Raw genomic sequence first — 21476 nt, 5'->3', positions numbered from 1 at the left:
TATGGCATCTAGGGCGTATATTTTCTTTCCAAGCAATCTGAACGTCTTTCTCATATTTTTGCCTTGCCCAGCAGACAAATCGTCAAATCTTCGCGCAGAGTTGGAAATACCGTCAAAAATAACGCGCTTCAGACAGAGCTATAGGCCTGTTATTACAGCCAAATCATAAGAAAAGGGAGCTCACCTCAGTCAAAAGATGCGCAGTCTAAGCTGTTTCACCTCCCTTCTGCGCGGAGGGCGCCCCTCTTCATGGGTGTATTCCTCAGTAGTCGTTCAAATGGATTTAGATTAGATATGGAAACAGCAGGGGCCGCATATCGCAGCACTGCAGGCTGTGAACTGACGGACGCTCCCCTGCAGCAGCAGCAGCAGCAGCAGCACAGCGGAGAGCGCACCGCACCTCTACACGGTGCTCAGCGGTCAGCAGACGGGGGAGAGGCATTGTGATGGCAACACATTTCATGAACTGATAGTGGACTGGAAATCAACATATGCAATTTTTTTTTTTGGAAAATGAATGCATCATATTTACTAATACAAACACTTAATCATAATCACAGCAATTAGCCTATGTGCGTGTGTGTATGCATGGGTGGGTGGTTGGGTGGGTGTGGGCGTATGTTCTTGTTGTGTGTGTGTGTGTGTGTGTGTGTGTGTGTGTGTGTGTGTGTGTGTGTGTGTGTGTGTGTGTGTGTGTGTGTGTGTCGTATGTCTGGTATCATGTGTTGGCATATTTGAGTCGCTTTAGGAGATGATGAGTCTCATTTCTACATGAGCATTTATCACTATTTAAATGATTCAGTTTTAACATAAAGAAATACCTCTATTGTATCGCTGTGTGCTCACTGGGCACATAATGAATATGCCTGAACATGTGAGCCTTTAAAATCTTAGAAGACAGAAATCTTGTTTTGCCACATAAGAAAATAATCCACATGATCGTTAAATTGGCCAAACTAGCTTGTGACATGCCTCACTCATCAGGCCAATGGAAGTCTAGCTCCTGTCCCAAAGTGTGAGTTTATTTTATATCAAGAGCAACGGTAACAGCTGACATGTGCGGCGGAGGTACCGCCCACTGCCTGTATGCCGGTGCCGTAAACTAACATACCCTAGAATGAGGAACCCGTTGACGAGCACATATATTAACCAATGAGAGAAGAGCGCCTCTCACATCGACCAATCAGCTGCCACCATGTCAGGCTCTCTATGTTTGTTGGTTTGTTGCTGTCACTATCTGGACTACGGGGAGAGAGTCAATCATGGCTGCTTCCTTGGTACGATGGCTGAAGAGATTGTGCGTTTTCTTGTTTATATGTCCGCCCTGTGTCCTGGCCTTCTTGAATTTGGAAGAGCTGAACGAGATGAAATATGGGATTCAGATTCTTCCCGATCCGGTCATCCTGGGACAGGTGAGCGAAGGTGTTTGTGGAAGCTAACGGGTTAGCATGCTAATGAGAAAGTACCTACTGTTAGCAAGGGATGAATATCTGACTTTAACTCAAAGCAGGTGAAGAGTAACCTGCCTGTTCAGGTAATAGGCAATAAGACTGTTTCTTTGAGGTTTACTTTTTAACTTGCATAGCTACACGAAGACGCGTTAATGCCAGGTTATTCCAGGTGACCTACGCAGCAGCCACAGTTGACAGCTGTCACAACATCCCAAGCTCTCTGACTTTCACTTCACTTTTAAAACTGTACTTTAATACAAGTTATTCAGTATCAAAGCCAGATAGTTAATTAGCTCTCAAAACTCGCTGAGTCGTGCAAATGTGTGCACGGTCACACTTTAAAGACGGGCTCTCAATGTTTCAAGTGTGTCTTAAAACAACAGTCAGGTGCCCAAATGAACATTAAAATAGGTTTTTATTGCTGCAAAATTCCTCTTGTTCATACTGACCATCAGAAAATCCCTTCCTAACGCACTTACAATATAAATGATGGGAGGCAAAATCCATAAGCCTCCTTTTGTGCAAAATATTTAAAAGTATATCTGTGTCAAATCAAGGAGATAGCTTTCAATGCTACAGTCTTTTAGTGCCAAAGTCCCTCTTTTGTTACTACTTCCATCGCAGCTCAGCAGGGAAACACTGTCAGGGTAAACACAAAGAGGGAATTTGTTGCTAAAAAGACTGTAAATGTGGCAGATATCCATTGGATACGATAACTCAGATTGCTGAAGTCTCATATAAGCTTGATAGATATTTGGATGCATTTTTGCTCATAGGGGCTGCAGACACACTGTAGATTTTGTCCTCCATCAGTTACATTAATAACACATTTGAATTGGATCTTTTAATATATACTATGAACTGATTACAACAAGGACAATCTCTTTCAGTGTTCATATTGGCACCTGACTTGAACAATTGTGAACTTATCCTTTAAGAATACTGCAGTTTTCACGACAGTGTTTATTTTACTTTCAGACCAAGACAGAGGAGGTTATGATGGTATCAAGCAAGTACAAGCAGCTGTATGAATGTCGACTTCCAGCACAGGCTGTCCGATTTCACCAGGATCCTGCTTCTGAGCCTGACTCAAAAGGTTACACTGGTCCTGACATCCCAGACCTACTTAGTCCACTGCACACTGCCCCGTGTCTTGTGAAGGTTGGTTCCCAACTGCATATCTACTGCATATACATCTAGCATCTGTCCAGTTTTGAGATGCTTAAAATGTTTAGAAACTGATTTAACATTTGTATTAATATTAATGAGAACAGTTTTTGATGAACATCCAGTGGAAGAAGTACTCAGATATTTCACCTAAGTAAAAGTACCCTTACAACAATGTAAAAACACTATATTACAAGTAAAAGTCCTGCTTGAAAAATCCTACTTCAGTAAAAGTTCATAAATATTATCAGCTTGATGAAGTTAAAGTAATAATGTAAAAGTTGTGGTTTGGTCTGTCTGACTAATTTATTATTATATATGACATCATTCGATTATTAAACACACAATATGTATTTCTGCCGCTGGGGGGTCTTGCCTTGAAAACAATAACAAAAGATGGAGTTTGATGACATGAAGTAGCGTTGGATCATGGGAGTTGTTGTCTTCATGGTTGAACAGCTTCTCCTGGTTAAAACGGGAGCAGCACTAAAGCAGTTTCATGTAAAGAAATCTGTGTTTCTTTGTCACTGTTTGGTAGACACAGGATAAAAAGTGGGGCTGCGAGCCAAGCGGCTGCTAATGTTTTCTCAGCTTGTTTCTCTGACAACTTAAGATCCAGATGTTCAACAGGTTTTAGCAGGAGCTGAATTATCCGCAGAGGTCTCCTCCTCTCCAAAAAATCTGTGTTTATTCGTGGCTGTTTGGCAGACGCAAGAGATCTGGGAGGGGCTGCCAGCCAAGCTGCTGCTAACCTTTGCTCAGCTCGTTTCTCTGATAACTTAAGTACAGACGTCTGATGACTAAAATCCTTCATCTGGTTAAAAGATACACTTAAAAATTACCAAGATCTAAAAAAGTTTATCGAAAAATGTGACTTAAAACTAAATTAATGACCATTTATGACAGAGTCTCTGGTGGACAGCTACAACGCATGCACACAAGATGATCACCGTCTTGTTACATATTGCAGCTGAAGCATCAGTGTTAGAGCAGCATGTTACTGTTGGTACTTTTTATACACTTAGCTAGTTTAGTCCAGTGGTTCCCAGTTTAGGAGGTGGGTCCCTCCAAAGGGTCACCAGATAAATGTGAGGGGCCCTGAGATGATTCATGGGAGCGGAAAGAAGAAAAAAGACAAAAAGGTTGTATACCACTGGTTTCAACTTTAACAATGTGTTGTATTTTAAAAGCACAATATGTAATTTCTGCCACTAGAGGTCTCTCAATCAAAACAGTAACAAAATATGGAGTTTGGTGATGTTTTGAAGTACTGTGGGATCATGGGAATTGTTGTTTTCATTGCTTCTCCTGGTTAGGATTCCTTCAGAGTTCATTGTTGAGGAGTTTTTTACAGGGAACTGAGTCAAAACAAATGTACACAGGGATTAAAACTGGTAAAAACACTGAATAAAGCAGTCACATACAAACTCTTTAGTGGACAAAGGATGTATGGGAGGGGCTACGTGTGAGCCAAGTTGCTACTTACTTTTGCTCAGATTGTTTCTCTAATAACTTATGATCCAGACGTTTGATGACTAAAAACCCTCATCTGGTTAAAAGATATTCTTAAAAACGACCAAGTTATTGTAAAAATGTGGCCTAAAACTGGACAAGAGTCACCTTCAAGCAATTTACTATGTCTACATAAAAACACAAACTCTAAAAAACTATTATATTATAATAGGTTGAACCACAGTCCTGTAATTCAAGACAGTCAGCAGTTTCACTTAAAATGAAGCAGGAAATGGCTGCATTCCTCACACAGATTATTATAACATATATTCACAATATAAAAAAATACATTTTCAACTAACTTGGTCCAAACTCCTGTCAGTTTATAAATGATAAAAAAGACACATTTCTTGTATTGCTGCTTTATATTTTTTACTGGTTTAGCTTGAAGTTAAGTTACAACAAAGAGCTCCCAGCAAAAGAAGAGAAATAGATTGTGTAATATCACAGCGGACTTGGGGAGAGCGTTACTTATTCTTTTCCTCATGGGCATTTTATCACTGTTTTGGAATTCAAACATCTGTCTCTCCTCTGCTTACAAACTTCTCTCTAATGTGGCTGTAGGGAAAATGACCTCTGCTCCAAATTGCCTTGACGTCACACAAACATTTTCCCCCTCTCAACTTTTTCTAACCCTATTGCGTTGTCAAAGAAAAGTTAGGAGAGTGACAGAGGATGTTGACATTATTCCTGTGCCAGATGACACAATTCTCCCTGACCCCCCCCCCAAAATATTTTTGTCTAGTTCCTAAAAACAAGACACGCCCTTTGCTCCACCAGGAAATGATGAACACTGTATAAATCCCTCTTATTTATTAATACTGTAAATACTCATATATCTTGTAGTGATAGATAGATGAACATTTAAGTCAAGTATTGTTTAAGAATCAGGAGATTGCATAGCAGCTCGTTAAGAGTTGGTTTATACTCAGTCAGAACTAGTTAATTTGACATCTTGCCTGATCACATCAGGAAGTGTTTAAAGTTGGCTACGATTGAAAGCAGAGTGAAAAGTCAGTCGTCACAGAGACAGTGGAGATATGCTATAATCTAAAACAGTTACATATTTTCAGTCTCTCTCATTCATGGTGTTGCACAACTATTTCTGTCGCAGTGACAGATCCCTGACCCTGACTCCTTTTTAACACTGCACAGCTGGCCAGGGAGAAGTGGGTGTGAATGCTGAACTTTTGGTTTTAAAAAAGTTACGGAAATAATCCTACATAGACCTCCATAATCTGAAGTCATGAAGGTGTAGAGGTAGGAGGTTTCCAAAGCTATTTGACCATCTGACAAGCAGTTGTGACAGAGTATAATGGCCCCTCAATAGGACAGCTTATTACATTCTTAATGAACAATAATAATTACATCATACAGTATACACCGGCACACGGTCTTCTCTCTCTCGATGCTGGTCTCCTTATTGACATGTTTGCTCTCTGTGCATCCTGCAGACAAAAGACTGGTGGACATATGAGTTCTGTCACGGTCAGCACATCAGACAGTACCACCTTGAAGGTAAGAGCAATCCTGTGTGTTTTAAATCTGTGTTTCATCACGCTTTGATAGCAGTCTCTGACAGATGTTGTTTTTCTCTCCTCAGACACAGAAATCAAAGGAGACATTCTCTTCCTGGGTTATTATGAGTCTGAATTTGATTGGAGCAATGAAACGGCAAAGGTAACATTGCCTCCATTTTTGTTCTTTGGATTGTCTCAGCTTTGTATGATTGTATATATCAACTGAAGCCTTGGGTTGTAAGCATAGATTGTATATAAGATAGTGGCGGAGTGTACTTGACAGTTGAAAGCCTCTGATGTTCTTCCTATTATGAATGAATACATCCCAGGTTAATTTTGTATATACGACAGAAATTGGGTAAATATCTCAACTTGAGTGAAGAGCAGTAACAGAATAAGTTGTAATTGCTACCAGCCCACTTATAACATTTGAGATCCAGCTGCCAGTCTCGAGTGTTATTGTCTTAGCTTTAGATCAGGGGTGTCGGACTCATTTTAGTTCATGCCCAATTTCATCTTAAAAGGGCCAGACCAGTATAACCATTGTATAATCACCTATTAATAACTTTACTATAATAAACCATCTAGGGGTATCCTGATAAGAGATACTGATAAAATGTGTCCGAGCCCACTGAAGACTATTGACTTGTAATTTGATTCAGATTTAAAGAACAATTATATCAAGTTGGAAAAATTGGTATTACTTTTTTTGCAATTTTCACACTGTGCAAAGTTATCCAGTGGGCCGGATTCGAAACCTTGGGGGGCCGGTTCTTGTCCGCGGGGTCATATGTTTGACACCCCTGCTTTAGATGATCAAAGCTCATATAATCGCTGTGGAATAAAATGTGCAGTATGTGTGAGTCCCCAAGACTATTTCATCATAGTGTGATGATCTTGAGTCGTTGCTGTGTCAGCTTCTTGTCTTTCATCTGCTGCTGGTGATGAAGAGCTCATAAATCCTTCAGATAGTGTCTGATTTATTTCAACACACCCAGGGTGATTTGTTATTTTGAGTGTTTGAAAGAACAAATAAAACAGTTTGTTTGATATTCATTTGTTGATATTAGTAAAAACAACAAGAGTGCCACTGGAGCTGGTTCTCCAGTTCAAACATATTTATAATGTAAGTGTTTACTGAGTGGAGATTTACGCACTTGATATGCTGTTAAATGATAATGTTGATTGGGACCGATTTAAATAGCATTTTACAAAAGTAACACAATAGACTTCAAATTATAAAATATTAACATTACACCAAATGACTCAATGGCAACGGTTCAATTAGCAGTCGGACTCTCACTCATTACTACATAAATGATCTGAAACATATTACTCATATATACACTGTGTGTGTGTGTGTGTGTGTGTGTGTGTGTGTGTGTGCGTGTGCGTGTGCGTGTGTGCGTGTGCGTGCGTGTGTGAGACAAACAATTCATCCCTACATCTACATGGTACTGACTAGTGATTTTAATATACTGTTTGGCCTCATTATATTATAGTGCTATGGTTTATATGATTGGTTTTGGCAAGTTTGATAACTTAGAAAAGACATCACACATAAGTTTAGTGTATTTATGAAAGGTTGATGCAACCCAATCTTGCTCTGCTCTGCAAAGCATGTCTGTATTTAGCAGCTGTCATGATGACATCAGACATCAAAACCATCAGATTTGCATTCCAGAAGATGGACTAAAGCAGAGTTGCATTACAATATTGGTTGAATTGAATCTTGTGTAGTAAATCAGTTGAATTAAAACATCTTTTGTGTTGATCTTTCAGGCCTCCAAACAGCACCGACTGAAGCGCTACCACAGTCAGACATATGTAAATGGCTCTAAGTGTGACCTAAATGGAAATCCCAGAGAGACTGAAGTCCGGGTGAGTCATTTGAATAAATTTGTATTCTGCACTGTCTGTGTAGATTTTTCTGTCTTTCTTGATTCATTTAAGTTTTACTACTCTTAACACAGTCATAAAGTCATTGGAAATTTGCATTTGTACCAAAACGATGCTCATTGACACACTTTAATGATTTCCCTCAAAATTTTCCAGTTTGTGTGTGAAGAAGGTTCAGGTGACTACATTGCCCGAGTGGATGAACCCCAGTCTTGCCGCTATGTGCTCACAGTTCACACGAGTCGCACCTGCCAGCATCCATTCCTGCGCCCACCATCCACTGCCAAACCCCAGGGTATCGTGTGCCAGCCAGCACTCAGTGCCCAACAGTACATGGACTACGTCAAAGCTCAAGTCTGTGAGTTAACAAAAATCAAAGTCACAGTGACGCAGCATTTAGAGAGCATCTTGCTTCTATCATAGTCATTTTCTGTTGAAGCAGGGCACTGGAGCATGGCTTAATGTGGGAAATTCTAATTTTAGAAATATGCTCTTTCTGTCTCTCTTTTGTCCTTCCCCCTCCTCCTTCCTTTGTCTGTTCCCAGCGGACACAAAGCGTAAAGTAGAGCAGATCTCAGAGGAGCTTCGGAGTCTTGATGAGATGTTGGCTGGTAATGAAGGAGCAGATGGAGCAGTGGAAGTAACACCAGAAGAGACAACTCCTGCATCTAGTGATGACCAAGACCAGTCAGACAGAAAAGGTGCATTTCTATACGTTAAAGAGCACCATATTTCTCAATACACCACATCATCTAGTCAGTTTGGGGATTTTTTTTTGTTCTTCATATTTCCATCAGCTTAACATTTCTTGTAAACATGAGTGCTTGCCTATTTTGAAACAGAGACTGCTGATGTATCTGAGAATGCTGCATCAGAAGAAGCAGAGGACTCTCACTTCTGGGAGGGAGCTACAAAACCAGAGAGTTCAAAAACATCTGCTTCTCAGCAGGAGAGTGAGGTACTGAAATATATTTAAGAAGAAATGTTCCCTTTTAGTGAGTGGTGCCTCCTCGGAGTCGGTGCAGCCTTTCAGTCAGTTAAATTACTCTGTGAATGTCCACAGTGTTAAAACACATAATTTTTGGCGGAGGAGCTTTATAATGTTTTAAATTTTAGGTTATATTTCCATGTATTCCAGACTAAATAGATATATATTTCATTATTCATTGCTCTTTATCATGGACTCACCAAACTGTCATTCCAATATCTGTGCAACTGTCTATATGTATTTTTTTATATATGTGAAGTTGAAGTGAAGATTCTTTGCTGGTCAGGACCAAACCACTAGAGGGCGTAATCTGATTTTTTCTTTTTCTCCTCACTTAGGCAGACGATGATGGCTATAATTCACTTACAGACAATGAAGTCATAGATGATGGTGATGAAGGTATTGTATTTTGCCACTCTCCCTTTGCATAACACACACACACACACACACACACACACACACACACACACACACACACACACACACACACACACACACTAGGGAGACCAATGCAATTTATGATCATTGTGGTCACCATGTTACAGCACAGCTGATTTAATGTCTGCTGGTTGCAGCTTCAGAGAGCCTCAAACAAGATTAATAATGCCACAGTCTTTTGTTTCTGTGCATTTCTGTTGCCTGGTTTGCAAATTGAACAAGTGTTGTTCCATGGTGAATTTGTAACAAGTTCTCTCTTCAAATTAATCTCTTTTAGTTGGAAAATTCAACTTTAAAATCATCACAGACCCGGCAGACCTGATGAAATTTGTCCAGCACCTCAAGGAGAGTAACAGGAAGGTAAGTGCTTTCCAAGATCATTACAATTCATGTCTGTGCACCTGTCACAGTATATTTTTTTCTTTGCAATGCCTATATATTCCAATTCAGTGTAGTATTTGTTTGTCTTTAGAAAGCACAAAAGCAAGCCACAAGTCAAGCAGAGAAACAAACAGGCGACAGGTTAACGGAGAAGCACGGTGAGGAAGAGAAAAATGAAGATGAACGGCTGCTACAGGAGTTTGAGGATGAGATGGCTGACCTCTCAGTGCCATCTGATCAGATTGAAGAGATAAAGGAGGAAATGCAGAAGGAATTTGACAACATCATAAATGAGGTAACAGCTTTTACATGAATCAAATCATACATATTAAAAGACAGAGACATACGACTGTGCAGTAATGCTTTGACATGTTTGGCTTTTCTCTGTGCTGTAGGCTCAGCAAGAACTGGAGACAGAGGGGCTGAAAGGGGAGTTTGATCGCACTCAGGCGACACAGACACTGGAGACAACACTAGATAAGCTACTTGACCATTTGGAGGAGAAAGATGTCGAGGATGCGGAGCAGCAAACAGCAGGAGTTCAAAGAGCCAGCGACCCAACCAGGGGCAGCCCCAGCCTGGCTCCAAGGCAGCCAGGTAACTGAACAGACTGCCGCTCTGCAGTCATGTGCACTGTTTGTTCACCTCATCTTCTTCATATTTCATCATCATGTACAGTAGATGTTTGTTGTGACATCTTCCATCGCAGTATAGATGCACACATGGGATCTGATGCAGAAAGAAAATGAATCCACAGAGAGCTGGTGTTAGATTGATATGTTCTGTGGTTAGTTAGTCTTCTTTCCTCTGCTGCCATTAATGTGTCTGTGGGTTAATTTATTTTCAGTAATTGAAATCAAAATCAAAGGTTACTGAAATCAGTCACAGTAATTGAACTCTATGACAGCATGTAATGTATACAGAGAGTGTTTTGGATTCTTGCCTCTCACTTCCTCCATCCTGTGGCTGTGCTGATTGGTTTGAGGTCAACTGTGTTGTTTGTCCCTCTTTTGTCTCGTCACCCCAGACCAAGCAGCTGACGACCATGTTAAGATCAAAATTACTAAGTATAAGACGGGCAGCAGCCCTGATGGGGAGGTCAAAGTTCAGGAGATGGGCGAAGGCGACCCCCAGTGGCAGCACATAAAGGACGTGGTTAAAGAACAGCTAGAGAAAGCAGGACTGAAGGCCGAAGGTATGAAGGGAGTGCCCGAAACACTCACGGCCTTTTTTCTCTTCCATCTATTATCTTGAGCATACAGTACTGTACTTCTCTTATAATCTTTGTCAACAAGCATACAATTTCTAGATGTAGGGTATACAGTGCAGAAAGGATTTGGAAAAGCAGTGATGGGACAAAGGGTGCAAACTAGGCAAAATAATTTAGAAATCCACACAGGAACCGAGCAGTCAATTAACATAGTTTAAAATTTTAAAAAACAACTCAATCCATACTATTAGTATTCCTTTATTCACAGGTCTAGTCATTCGAAACAGACTAAATATCAGGATGATTATTAATACTGAAGACCAAAAAGCAGTTTTGCCATTAACTCAAAATTAGAGCTGGGCATTAGGCTAGGAAGCCCGTACTATATTTGATTTTAGAATTGAAACTTTACAGATCACAAAAGCGATCAAGAAATGTCTGACAGCAGTTAGCTGATGCTTATCTCAAAGACAAAAAGAAATAAAAGGTGTGCTTTCCATGTGTGTTCAGTCTCTTTCGTCCACTGTTGTGCATGCACCATTCTTCATTCAAACCATTTGTTGCTTTGACATGTGTTACAGTTTTCTTAATTTGAACCACTCTGAAGTGCATGTATTTAATTGGAAACCCCCCCCCTGTTTTTGCTTCCTTTTTTTAGGTAAAATTGAGGTGAAAATCCTGACGCGAAAGAATGCAGAGGAGGCAGGTGATCAGTGGCTGACTGAAGAAGATACAAAGTCCTTCAGGGAGCTTCTCATAAATCTCCTGGTAATTTAAGTGTTGACAATGCATTTTTATTGGGTTCATTTGGATCCTTCTGGATGTGAGTTTATGCACCATTATTCTGTGTTTGCCAGCAGCTGTGTGCTGTAGAGTTTTCTTAGAAAATAATTTTAGCTTGTATGAAGTTGAATAGAAACAGCTGTTCATATCTATGCAGCTGCTCTTCTTGTATAGCAGATTATTGTCACACCATTAAGCTGTAGTCATGAAACATTTACAGTACGTTTAAAGCTTTAAGGAGTCACTTGAGCTGTTTCTAAGCACAAATTAAGACATTTTGTGGACTTCTCAATATATACATATAAAATATTCAGATACAGAAAGTGTTTTAACATTCATCATTTTCTTTTTGAAATGGTTTGTTCTAGTATGATATAAATAAATGTGCTTGATATTAGATGGCATGAAAATAAGTCACCACTTTTTAAAAATCGTCTACTACTAATCAGTGAAATATGGGTGCAGAGAATAACTAATGAGTTTAGCAGGTCTAATTGTCTTGCCGCCCCTCACGAACGTCATAAAAATGTCTACACTATTTGTGTTTTGTCATTGGTGTTAAACATTATTCCCATGTAGACTGCCACAAGTTGTTATAATCAGTTTTATTTAAATTTTCCAGAAAGTCAAATAAACTTGATCAGAAAGGTCACTGTTGTTTCAAAAATATGTTTTTTTTTTTATCCCAGACTGGAGGCACAGAAGAAGTCTACAAGGAGCAAAAGAGGCAGCAGGAGTTGGAGAACAACTATAGGTTTGTGTGGGGAGAGTCCCAGGAGGAGTCACAGTCATCCAGCACCTCTGACTCTGACGATGTAGACATCTGAGCTCATTCAGTACATCCAGTACACCTTTTGTGATGGTGAACTCCTGTGGAGGCCAGCAGGGAGGAGGGCTCTGAAATGCAGCCGCAAATTTGAAAAAGAGCCCATATGATCCAATTTTTGCTATTAAACCTGGCAGATAATGTCAACTCACCTGTTTGCGCATTCAGAAAATGTGTCTCTGTGTCTTAAATAGGCAATATGTGTCTTTAGTGGGCACCATGTATGTTGCACGATAAAACCGCAGTGTCAGCTGTAATTGTGCAGTTGAATGAAGTTATGCATTTTCCCCTTTTTGATGGGATTCAGTTTTCATAGATGGCTGGAAAATCCAGGTGATGTACAAAATGTACCTTTTTAGAAATATTTCAGTGAGTTTTCCTGAATATGTGCATCCTGTTCTTAAGTTGTTGGCAGCACACTGTGTGTCCACAGTTAACTTACTTTTTACTTTTACCTCTACGTGACACAGCTGGAGGAAATGTGCATGTCTCAGACTGGATGAGTGTTTACACAGGTTGTGTCGTTTATTGTTTCCTGAACAGTATGATTGTCTGGAAATCAAAGGACAAACAGTCAAGGGTTCATTTTAGTTCTTACCTGTCTTTGAAGCCTTCCGATACGCTGCGTTTGTTGATTAAATTACTGGTAAACACAAATGTAGATTACAGACACATGCTGTCGCACTTTATATTTTTAGGAAAAGGTTCTGTAAACGCTGAATTATACATTATTTCTTTTTGGGTTTCCCTTGGTCTGTCATTTGTACTGTTCAAAAGAAAAACACTGAAAGAATGTCAGAAAATGAAACTTTTTAAATGTGTATTTTGTTTTTGTTTCTAATAAGAATTTACCTCGCTTAATTTAGTAAAGGAAAACAAAGAAAGCTATAATGTCAATCAGATTACCAAAATAATGAATCCACACAAAGTGTTTGTAATGATCCTTCAGAGGTGTACTTTAAAGGGCTGAATTTGTATAGTTTGTGAATAATTGTGGCTCTGTGGATCTCAATATGTACATAATTTCTGTGTGAAACTGTTTTTGAATTGAATTGTTGTATGTTAGCACAAATCTAGTGGGGCTTGCGTTACCTGAGTGAATACGTTTGTGACCGTGCAATCTTGTATGTGAAACTTAATTTCAGACTTTTTCAGACACATGATTGGGGCATTTGTTCTTTAAGAAGTCAGCACCAAGAAAATATTAATGTGTTGTTGGTGTTTTCCTATTTGGCCAAATGAATTAATGTTGTTATCTGATCTGGGGTCTGTATCAAAAAGTCAGTTCTGTGGAGCTGTGTTTTGGCTTAATATAGTATTTGCTGTATTGTAAAGCTGGCTCATGGCTACATAGGAAAACCTAGAGGTAGCATTTGAGCCTATTGATAACCAGCTTTACCGGTTATCTACTAACATCAATGTTAGTCTGGCCATCTGAATTTACTGTTAAGCCTGCTTCATGATACAGGCCCCATGTCCATTACGTGGCTTGAATGGAGGAAAAGTCCCCTCCCTTGATCACAGGTGTGCCATCAACCTGTCCTGTGATTAAAAGTGTGCCATAACACTCATTTTTCTCTGCATCACATGTCAAGCCTCACCCCTCAGCTGCACACATTATTTGTAAATGATGACAACTTAATATAGAGGGAAAAAAACAAGATGAGTTTATTACTATGTCCTTTAATACAATGAGTAACAAACACCTCATGACTTCAAGGTCTGAAAAAATCTTAGGTCCATCTGAGCTGCCTTGTAAATAAAAGTCTTTGAGCACTCTTTGCTTGTTCTTTTGAAATAAAACAAACTACCATAAAAGTCTTGTGGATGTGATTCAGCTATTTGTTTATGTTAGATAAGGATGAGTTTATATATTTGTGTTCATCATAGTGCATGCCCTCAGGCCTTTATAAAGGCATTTCATAATTCATATCCTCAGCCCTGGGCTAAGAGGTTGCCCTGGGATAATTTAGCCCCTTTTCACAAACACATTAACCCAGGGTTAACCTAAATCCAGGGCTACAGGATTCAGCTCTGAGCTAAAAGCCCTGTGAAAGACACTACTAATATTTACATCCTACAATAACACGTGACTACTCCCAATGTTTACTTTAGCCCCGTTACACATTGGCACCTTTTAGCCCCTGTGTAGTTAATTTTCAGGGGATAACCCCCAAAACTCTGGTGCAGGGCCAGCAAGCCCGGAGCTAAAGTCGGGGTTAGCCCACTTAGGAATGTGCCATGATTGTGACAGGGTGGAAGCTTTATTGCCCTGAGCTAGGTGTAGTGACAGGAGCCCCTGAGATTGGGTGTGACTGCTTTAAGGTTACTATTCATAGAGCAAATTTGCTCAGCAGTTGGCAAACAGCGTGAGTGTTGTTAAAGCAAACAGCTACTTCAAATCTCATATATCAGCGGAAAAACTGTCACGATGAAACACGACTTTACGCAATGTGATTTCTAATGTGACGTAGGTGTAGATGGTCGCCATGGTGATTTACAGGCAGGGTTCATTTGTTTTTCCTTATTCATGAAATTCATGAAAAAGACCAAAATGTCGACCAAATGTTGTCAGGTGAGATATCTGTGCTCGGACACACCTGTCAGAAGCTGGTATTTCTTTGCAACACGTATCTGTTCCTGCACATTTCTTGTTGAAACACTTGACCGGAATCACATTTTTTTTGGACGGAAGTCAGTCAGCAGTCAGACAACTTAAATGTAGTTTATGCGGCGTTGTGGGACTTTTTTTATTGGCATTTTTCGGTCTTTAGCGTTACTTTTCGTGGCTTGTCATTGTCAGTGTTTGCTTGGTCGGTCAGATAATTAACTCTGTAAGGTTTCCTTCAGCCAGCCTCATGTTGAGGCGACAGGAAGTATCGCTAACTTAACATTAGCACTGAAGTTAGCAGCAGATATCGGCCCAGACAGTTAGCACCTAGGCCAGGAGCCAGGGATCAAACGCTGTCATTTTTTAAATTAGTTTTTACATTCAGAAGGTTATATCCTTGGTGGCGTTTGCTTATCTTTCTCGCTGTTTTGTCAGGGTAGCTGTTTGCTACCTTTGAACTGTTCGTGTAGCTAGCTAGTAGAAAATAACGCGACGTCGCGGTCAAAACTGGCTCAGTTTACGCTTTTCAGAGTTGTCGATGTGTTTCGTTACGATGAAGTAGCTGTCGGATAAACCAGCTGCTATGGTGCCTGTGCCACGGCTGGTGAGTATAACCACACCTTAAAATGGGAGTGACATTACTTCACAGGTGTCACTTCACCCATTTCTTCACACACTCGTCACCGCACCGATGACCTGAACGTTTACGGCTGGATACAGTGGAGTCCATGTAGTGAAACTTGTGTCCATGTTGTCTCTCTTTTTCTCTTATCCAGCACCTGCCACATTGAAAGACTGACAGCGAGACACCTGGTCCAGCATGAAGGCCCTGGGATCTAGATTCTCATTTTATGCTGGTTTTGTGGTGGGGACCTTTACACTGTACGTGTTTTTGCGGCAGGTGTGGTTTGAGAGGACTTTATCAGAGCAACAAACCAGCGGCTTTGAAAAACTTCATGACCACCAGCAACAGCTTGAGGAAGAGAGGAAGATATGGAAGAAGGAGAGGTCTGCTCTTTTCAACCTGAAACACCCTCATCATACAGGTACAGGTGTCTCAGTAGCACACCTCACTCAAAAAGATGTCCACATACAGTAACTTAAAGAAGTATATCAATACCACGTTATTATCCAGACTATTGTATTATTTAAGGAATGGACTTCCTCCATTTTTCACCAGACATCATTGAACAACAGGATCAAGTTTTCGTTTCCTTGTAAATTTATTTATTTCCTACAAGGAAGTCACTGCATTTAGTTTATGGCTGCAACTAACAAGTATTCTTACTATCAATCGTTTGTGGATCTGTTGAGTATTTTTTGATTAATCAATTAATCCAGAAAATAGTGAAACATGTCCATCGCTGTTTCCCAGAGCCCTGTTCAAATATCTTGTGATGACTCAAAACGATATTTAAATTGAATAGTCAGCAACTGAACATTTAATTAACTAATCATTGCTGCTCTCATTTAGTTAGGGTGTGATTGACAGATTTAATTTATGTTTTGTGTGATTTTGCGTGATTTGATAGTCTGTATTGCACTTTACACTTGCATTAGTTGTGAGTTGTTTGGTCTAAGAGTTTTGACAGGAAATATTCAATGTAACACTTTTTATTTTAAATATTAAGACCAAAGTGCTCCAAAACAGGTGATCACCAACTGCAGTAATTAAAAAACAAGTTAACTATTTTTGGCCTTGAACCATGAATGCTGCACACGAAGTGATTAAACGCAGTCAAATTTGACAGGTGTCTGTACTTTCTGGAAGCTGCAAGAAGGCAGATTGGGAGGTGTAGTGCTGTTTAGTAGAACATTCGTTCAGTCATTGCATGATTACAGCTTTAATATTTCAGTGCATTAATATGGTTGATGTGGCGTCCTGTGCATCACATACACATATGGAAACAGGGACACACAGGGAGATGGAAAGAAAAAATTCTGCTTACAAGATAAACACTTATCTGTTTATTGAGTGACAATTAGACACAATTAGAAAATATATCTGGAGACGTAATCTAAAGGGTGTGTATTTGTATATATAATTGAAAAAATTCTCACTTTATCACTAACTTGTTTTTCTATAACAGGTTCTATGATTTTACAATTTTCAAATATTAATAATAATACTTAAGTTTGTTTAGAAATGGAGACACGGTACTCTTTACAGTAAACAATCACCATATTTTCACAAGAACAAGAAGTTTAGCACCCAGCAGAGGAAAACAATGTATCAGGCTTTGGATGGATGCACAATACTTGTTAGTAGGATCAGTTCATTGTTGTTGTAGCTCAGCACATGAGATTTGTTAACAATAAGAAAAACTCCCAAGCCATATCCTTTAAAATCCATTCTACATATTTAGTATTTGTATATGTAAATAGATGTTTTAACAGTCTTCGAAACAAACATGTTGAACAGTTTACACTGAATACTCTCCAGTAATTCAAAATGCGTATCAGCAGTTTATTATGGAGTGTTGTGATTCTAACATTAATGTCCTGTTTCCAGGTGAGGACAGCCGTATGGCTGATGAACTTTACAAAAAGGTGCGTATTCTCTGTTGGGTGATGACGGGACCCAACAACTTGGAGAAGAAGGCTCGGCATGTTAAGTCCACATGGAGTCGCCACTGCAATGTTGTGGTCTTCATGAGCTCTGTGGACGACCCCGACTTCCCAACAGTGGGCCTGGGCACCAAGGAGGGCCGAGACCAACTGTACTGGAAAACCATACGGGCCTTCCATTACGCTTACGAGCATCATATTAACGAAGCCGACTGGTTCTTGAAGGCAGATGACGACACCTACGTAATAGTAGACAACTTGCGTTGGGTTCTTGCAAACCACACCCCAGATGAGCCTATTTATTTTGGCCGCAGGTTCAAGCCCTACACCAAGCAAGGCTACATGAGTGGTGGTGCGGGCTATGTGCTGAGCAAAGAGGCTCTGCGGCGATTTGTAGAAGGATTTAAAAACAAACAGTGCACTCACACTACCTCTGTAGAGGACCTGGCGATGGGGCAGTGCATGGAAAAAGTTGGGGTGCTGGCAGGGGACTCCAGAGACACTGTGCACCGGGAGACATTTCACCCCTTTGTCCCTGAGCAGCATCTCACTTCCAAGTTTCCCAAGAGCTTTTGGTACTGGAGCTACTGCTACTACCCCATCTCAGAGGCAAGTGAAGAAAGCTTTCTTGAATTTCTCCATGTGTCATTTTTGTTGACATAAACCTGACATCTCTATGTGCTGGTCAAACTGGTAGAGCCACAGTAACCATGAATATGGATAGTGGTGACTGATCTATCACATTGATACACTGTTAAATTTAGTGAGAGGTATTTCCTGAATCTATTATCTCACAATAGGCATACAAATGTGTCCACACCTATGCCACCGACCCGTTTTCGATGAGGGTTTCTGCATGTGCAAACTGTGATTCTTTGATCATGTATCTCAACCATTTTCTCTGTTTTCCTTCAGGGTCCAAACTGCTGCTCAGATGTGTCAGTGTCCTTCCACTACGTAGATGCTTCACACATGTATTTATTGGAGTACTACACTTATCACCTGCGTGCCTTTGGCTACAGATACCGTTACCAGCCTACCACCCCACTTGGCTACAATTTTGAGCAGTTGAGCTCCTTGGATGACGCTGAAGGGAAAAAAGAGCGGGCTTCTCAGGAAAAAGGGCAAGTAGAGGGGGACAATCTGTCCAGGACTGACAAGAGAAAGGGTGCAGATCCCCCTCCTGCAGCTGGTGAAGGCCCCCCTGCTGCACCAGCAGGAAAATAAGTTGGACTTATTGGGAGTATTGAGAGAAATGGATCATTAATGAGGGGAGAATGTGTGTTTTGAGTGTTTGCTTATTCATTCTGATAATCCTGGCAAATTGTTCTACACGAGTAGAAGAATGGTCCTCTTTGAGCTTAAGTGTCCCCACAATAGGTGCACTGCTTGAAGATTCTCCAGCTGAAGTACTGCTACTAATTTACTGTGACTGCAAGACTGACCTTGTTTTTTCAGGTTGGTTAGGTGGTTATTACAACAGACTCTTTAAAAGAGTAACCTTACAAGCCAACCTTACCTTTTAAACAGACTTTCTTTTTAAGTGGGGAATACCTTTCTGTACTCCTTTTTTTTTTAAGGTGTACCAAAGTATTCCAGAGCCAGTTAAATTTGGTTTAACTTTTTTTTTGTTTTAATCCTTTTTATGGAGAAAGTAGCCCCACCAAAACTGGATCAACAACTACGCAGTGAAGTGGTGCTTGACTTGATGGAGTTGTTTGACTTGATTCACACGTAGGTAGCTATGTGCCTTGGAGGCCAGGGAGACACAGTAACGCGCCTTGAGCTAATCAGATCATGTGTGAAGTCAACCAAAATGTGCTGCAGCTGATCACAGTCATAGCAAGAGGAGCACAGACATTATTAATAACTAACTTAACCTGTTTTGCATCCAAGTTTGCTTTCTACTACACTTGACTAGAGCTGCGGACAAAGAACCTGGCACAGAGAAAGGTAGTTCTGTGTTTTAATTCAGTCATTATGATGAGAGTCCTGTTTTTACTGTAATAGTAGCTTTAGGTTTATCAAGGATATTGTAACGTGAAAGTGAAGGCAGTTTTCTGGGGTGAAATGCAATTAAATAATTTTGGATAGAATAATCATGACATTAACATTCATTAAAAATAATTGCGATACCATTTCAACCATAAATTTGCAGCTCTAATCAAGTGTCATGGAACAGAAGAATCTTAGTATATAATACACCTTCCAAACATTTCATCTTCAAATGCAGGTCTTAAGTTTCATAGGAAAACTTTGTTTGGGTGCATTCATATTTCTCTGGCTGACAGATGCATTGATGTGACTGTGTCTATCTGAATGATCACACAAGTCAGTACATATGTCAGTATTTGTGTCCATGCGGTCCTTTTAACAAATAGTTGGAGAAAATCGAAGCAGAGCTGTCCTCCTTTCACATTTATACTTGGAGCTGGTTTTTCTAGGTGCTGAATCTTCAGTTGACAAACTCTAAGGATATTGATCTGTCTTTAGTGGTTAGACACCTACAGTCATTGTATTTTTTCTGTAGAGCAAAACGATGTGTACTCTACAGCATGTGTGGCACACTGTTGTGTGTCTACTTCCAGATAGCAGCACTGAATACACACAGTTCAGTTACCCTTGCCCTGCCCCAGTGGACTCGTTAGCTTGTGCCTTTTGTAAATTGAGATTGTATGAGCCATCAGCTGCACACATGACTTTGCACTGTGACATTACCATGATGAGAGTGATGCTTTCAGATGGACTATTATTTAATTGAATCCTTCCAATGTAATGAGTATGGCCTTCGTTCAAGCCAGCAGATGACTTGTTCGTGACAGTGTTTTTCTGAATAAGCAAGATTTTGTTTTGTTTTATACAATTTTAGTTTTTGCAATATTGTGTGATCTTTAAATTCTGGGTGGCTCAGATAGAATTGGACCTTTTTCTTTTGTTGTTAGTAAATATTTGTATATTCAAATTAAAGTATTCATAACAGTTCCTTTACTACTTTGTAACCAAACAAGGATTATTGTTCGCGCTTAATTTTGTTGGAGATACAGTAATGACCAAATACAGAAAACGGCTCCAGGATTTAGTGATGATTTAAATCTGAACAACATTTGTTTTACTTAATTTGTGAAAAGTAAATGTTGAATGCACTTTTGAGTGTTTCAAATTGTTTTGTTTTTTTTCTATTTTAACCACTTAAACCTTTTTAATTCTCGTTGAAGTTTAAACGTATGAGGTAACTAATGCCTGTCAAAATGCCTTTTGTAAGTGTTTACACTCCGTTTCCTTTGGTACGAGCACAGAGCATGTCAAGGTTTTGTTTTGTTTTGTTTGTATTAAAAAATGGGAAAGTCTAGTTTAAACCAAATTAGCATGTTTTACATAATGGTTTCTTTTCAAATATTTGCTTTCAAGTGAATTAACAGTCGTGTGTTATTTCAGTGGGGAAGGGCTGATTACCATTAGTGGGTCAAATTTCTGCTGGACTCAAACACAGTAGTGATACAACACACCCAGTCCTCGACAATCGACGTCATACAACTTTGACATTTTATCAAAGGGAAAGGTGTACAGTACTGTATATTTGAAACGTATTTATGTTGGTATTGACGTCTTAATTGAGTCAATACACTTTAGCGTGTAAATGAGTCTGAGCGCACGTCATTGGTGTGCAAGATTGTTTTCAGTGAATGACTTGAATCACTATAAATAAATGCATATTTTATGTATATCTTGTTTGTTTAACTTTTTTTTTTACATATTTCATTTCAGAACATTTTCCAGAGACAGTAGAAAAGCATTCATGCATTGTTAATATGGCTTTTTCACCTCTGTGGTTAAATAACAAAAACAATGTCCTCTGTTGATACAATAGCTGTGAAGCTTTTTCAGCACTGTGAGAAACTGAAGGACTGGTAGTCTGCGTTGGAGATGAGACGAGGTGTGACATCCCCTCTACAGAAAGCACTAAACCCTGAACAGAGAGAACAAGGTTTGGTCAAAAGATTGCACAACAAAGAACCTTTTTTTTTGACACAGGGTGTCGGTCAAAGTTTCTTACCTCTGCTTGTCGTGATTGATGATGAATCTGCCTCTCCTTGTCTGTAAATACTCCTGCGCACACGGACA

The 21476-nt window shown here is 39.8% G+C and overlaps 2 protein-coding genes across 2 annotated transcripts; both read left to right on the top strand.

The window, feature by feature from the left end:
* Window positions 1-1251: 1251 nt before the first annotated feature.
* Window positions 1252-13985, top strand: os9 (OS9 endoplasmic reticulum lectin). Its single transcript, XM_062415984.1, has 15 exons — window positions 1252-1412; window positions 2430-2612; window positions 5585-5648; window positions 5734-5810; window positions 7433-7531; window positions 7706-7907; window positions 8095-8250; window positions 8392-8507; window positions 8876-8936; window positions 9253-9335; window positions 9448-9651; window positions 9752-9953; window positions 10384-10551; window positions 11225-11334; window positions 12039-13985. The coding sequence occupies exons 1-15, from the start codon at window positions 1263-1265 to the stop codon at window positions 12174-12176; spliced, it is 2013 nt and encodes a 670-aa protein (XP_062271968.1). The 5' UTR covers window positions 1252-1262; the 3' UTR covers window positions 12177-13985.
* An 863-nt stretch (window positions 13986-14848) lies between these two features.
* On the top strand, window positions 14849-21059 carry c1galt1lb (core 1 synthase, glycoprotein-N-acetylgalactosamine 3-beta-galactosyltransferase 1, like b). The gene is made up of 4 exons (XM_062444392.1): window positions 14849-15390; window positions 15563-15832; window positions 17299-17963; window positions 18270-21059. Exons 2-4 carry the CDS (start codon window positions 15607-15609, stop codon window positions 18579-18581), a joined length of 1203 nt encoding a protein of 400 aa, XP_062300376.1. The 5' UTR covers window positions 14849-15390; window positions 15563-15606; the 3' UTR covers window positions 18582-21059.
* The last annotated feature ends 417 nt before the right edge of the window (window positions 21060-21476 follow it).

Source organism: Scomber scombrus, chromosome 3 (assembly GCF_963691925.1).
Source record: "Scomber scombrus chromosome 3, fScoSco1.1, whole genome shotgun sequence".
Taxonomy (NCBI): Eukaryota; Metazoa; Chordata; class Actinopteri; order Scombriformes; family Scombridae; genus Scomber; species Scomber scombrus.
This window is presented reverse-complemented; position numbering and strand designations above follow the sequence as displayed.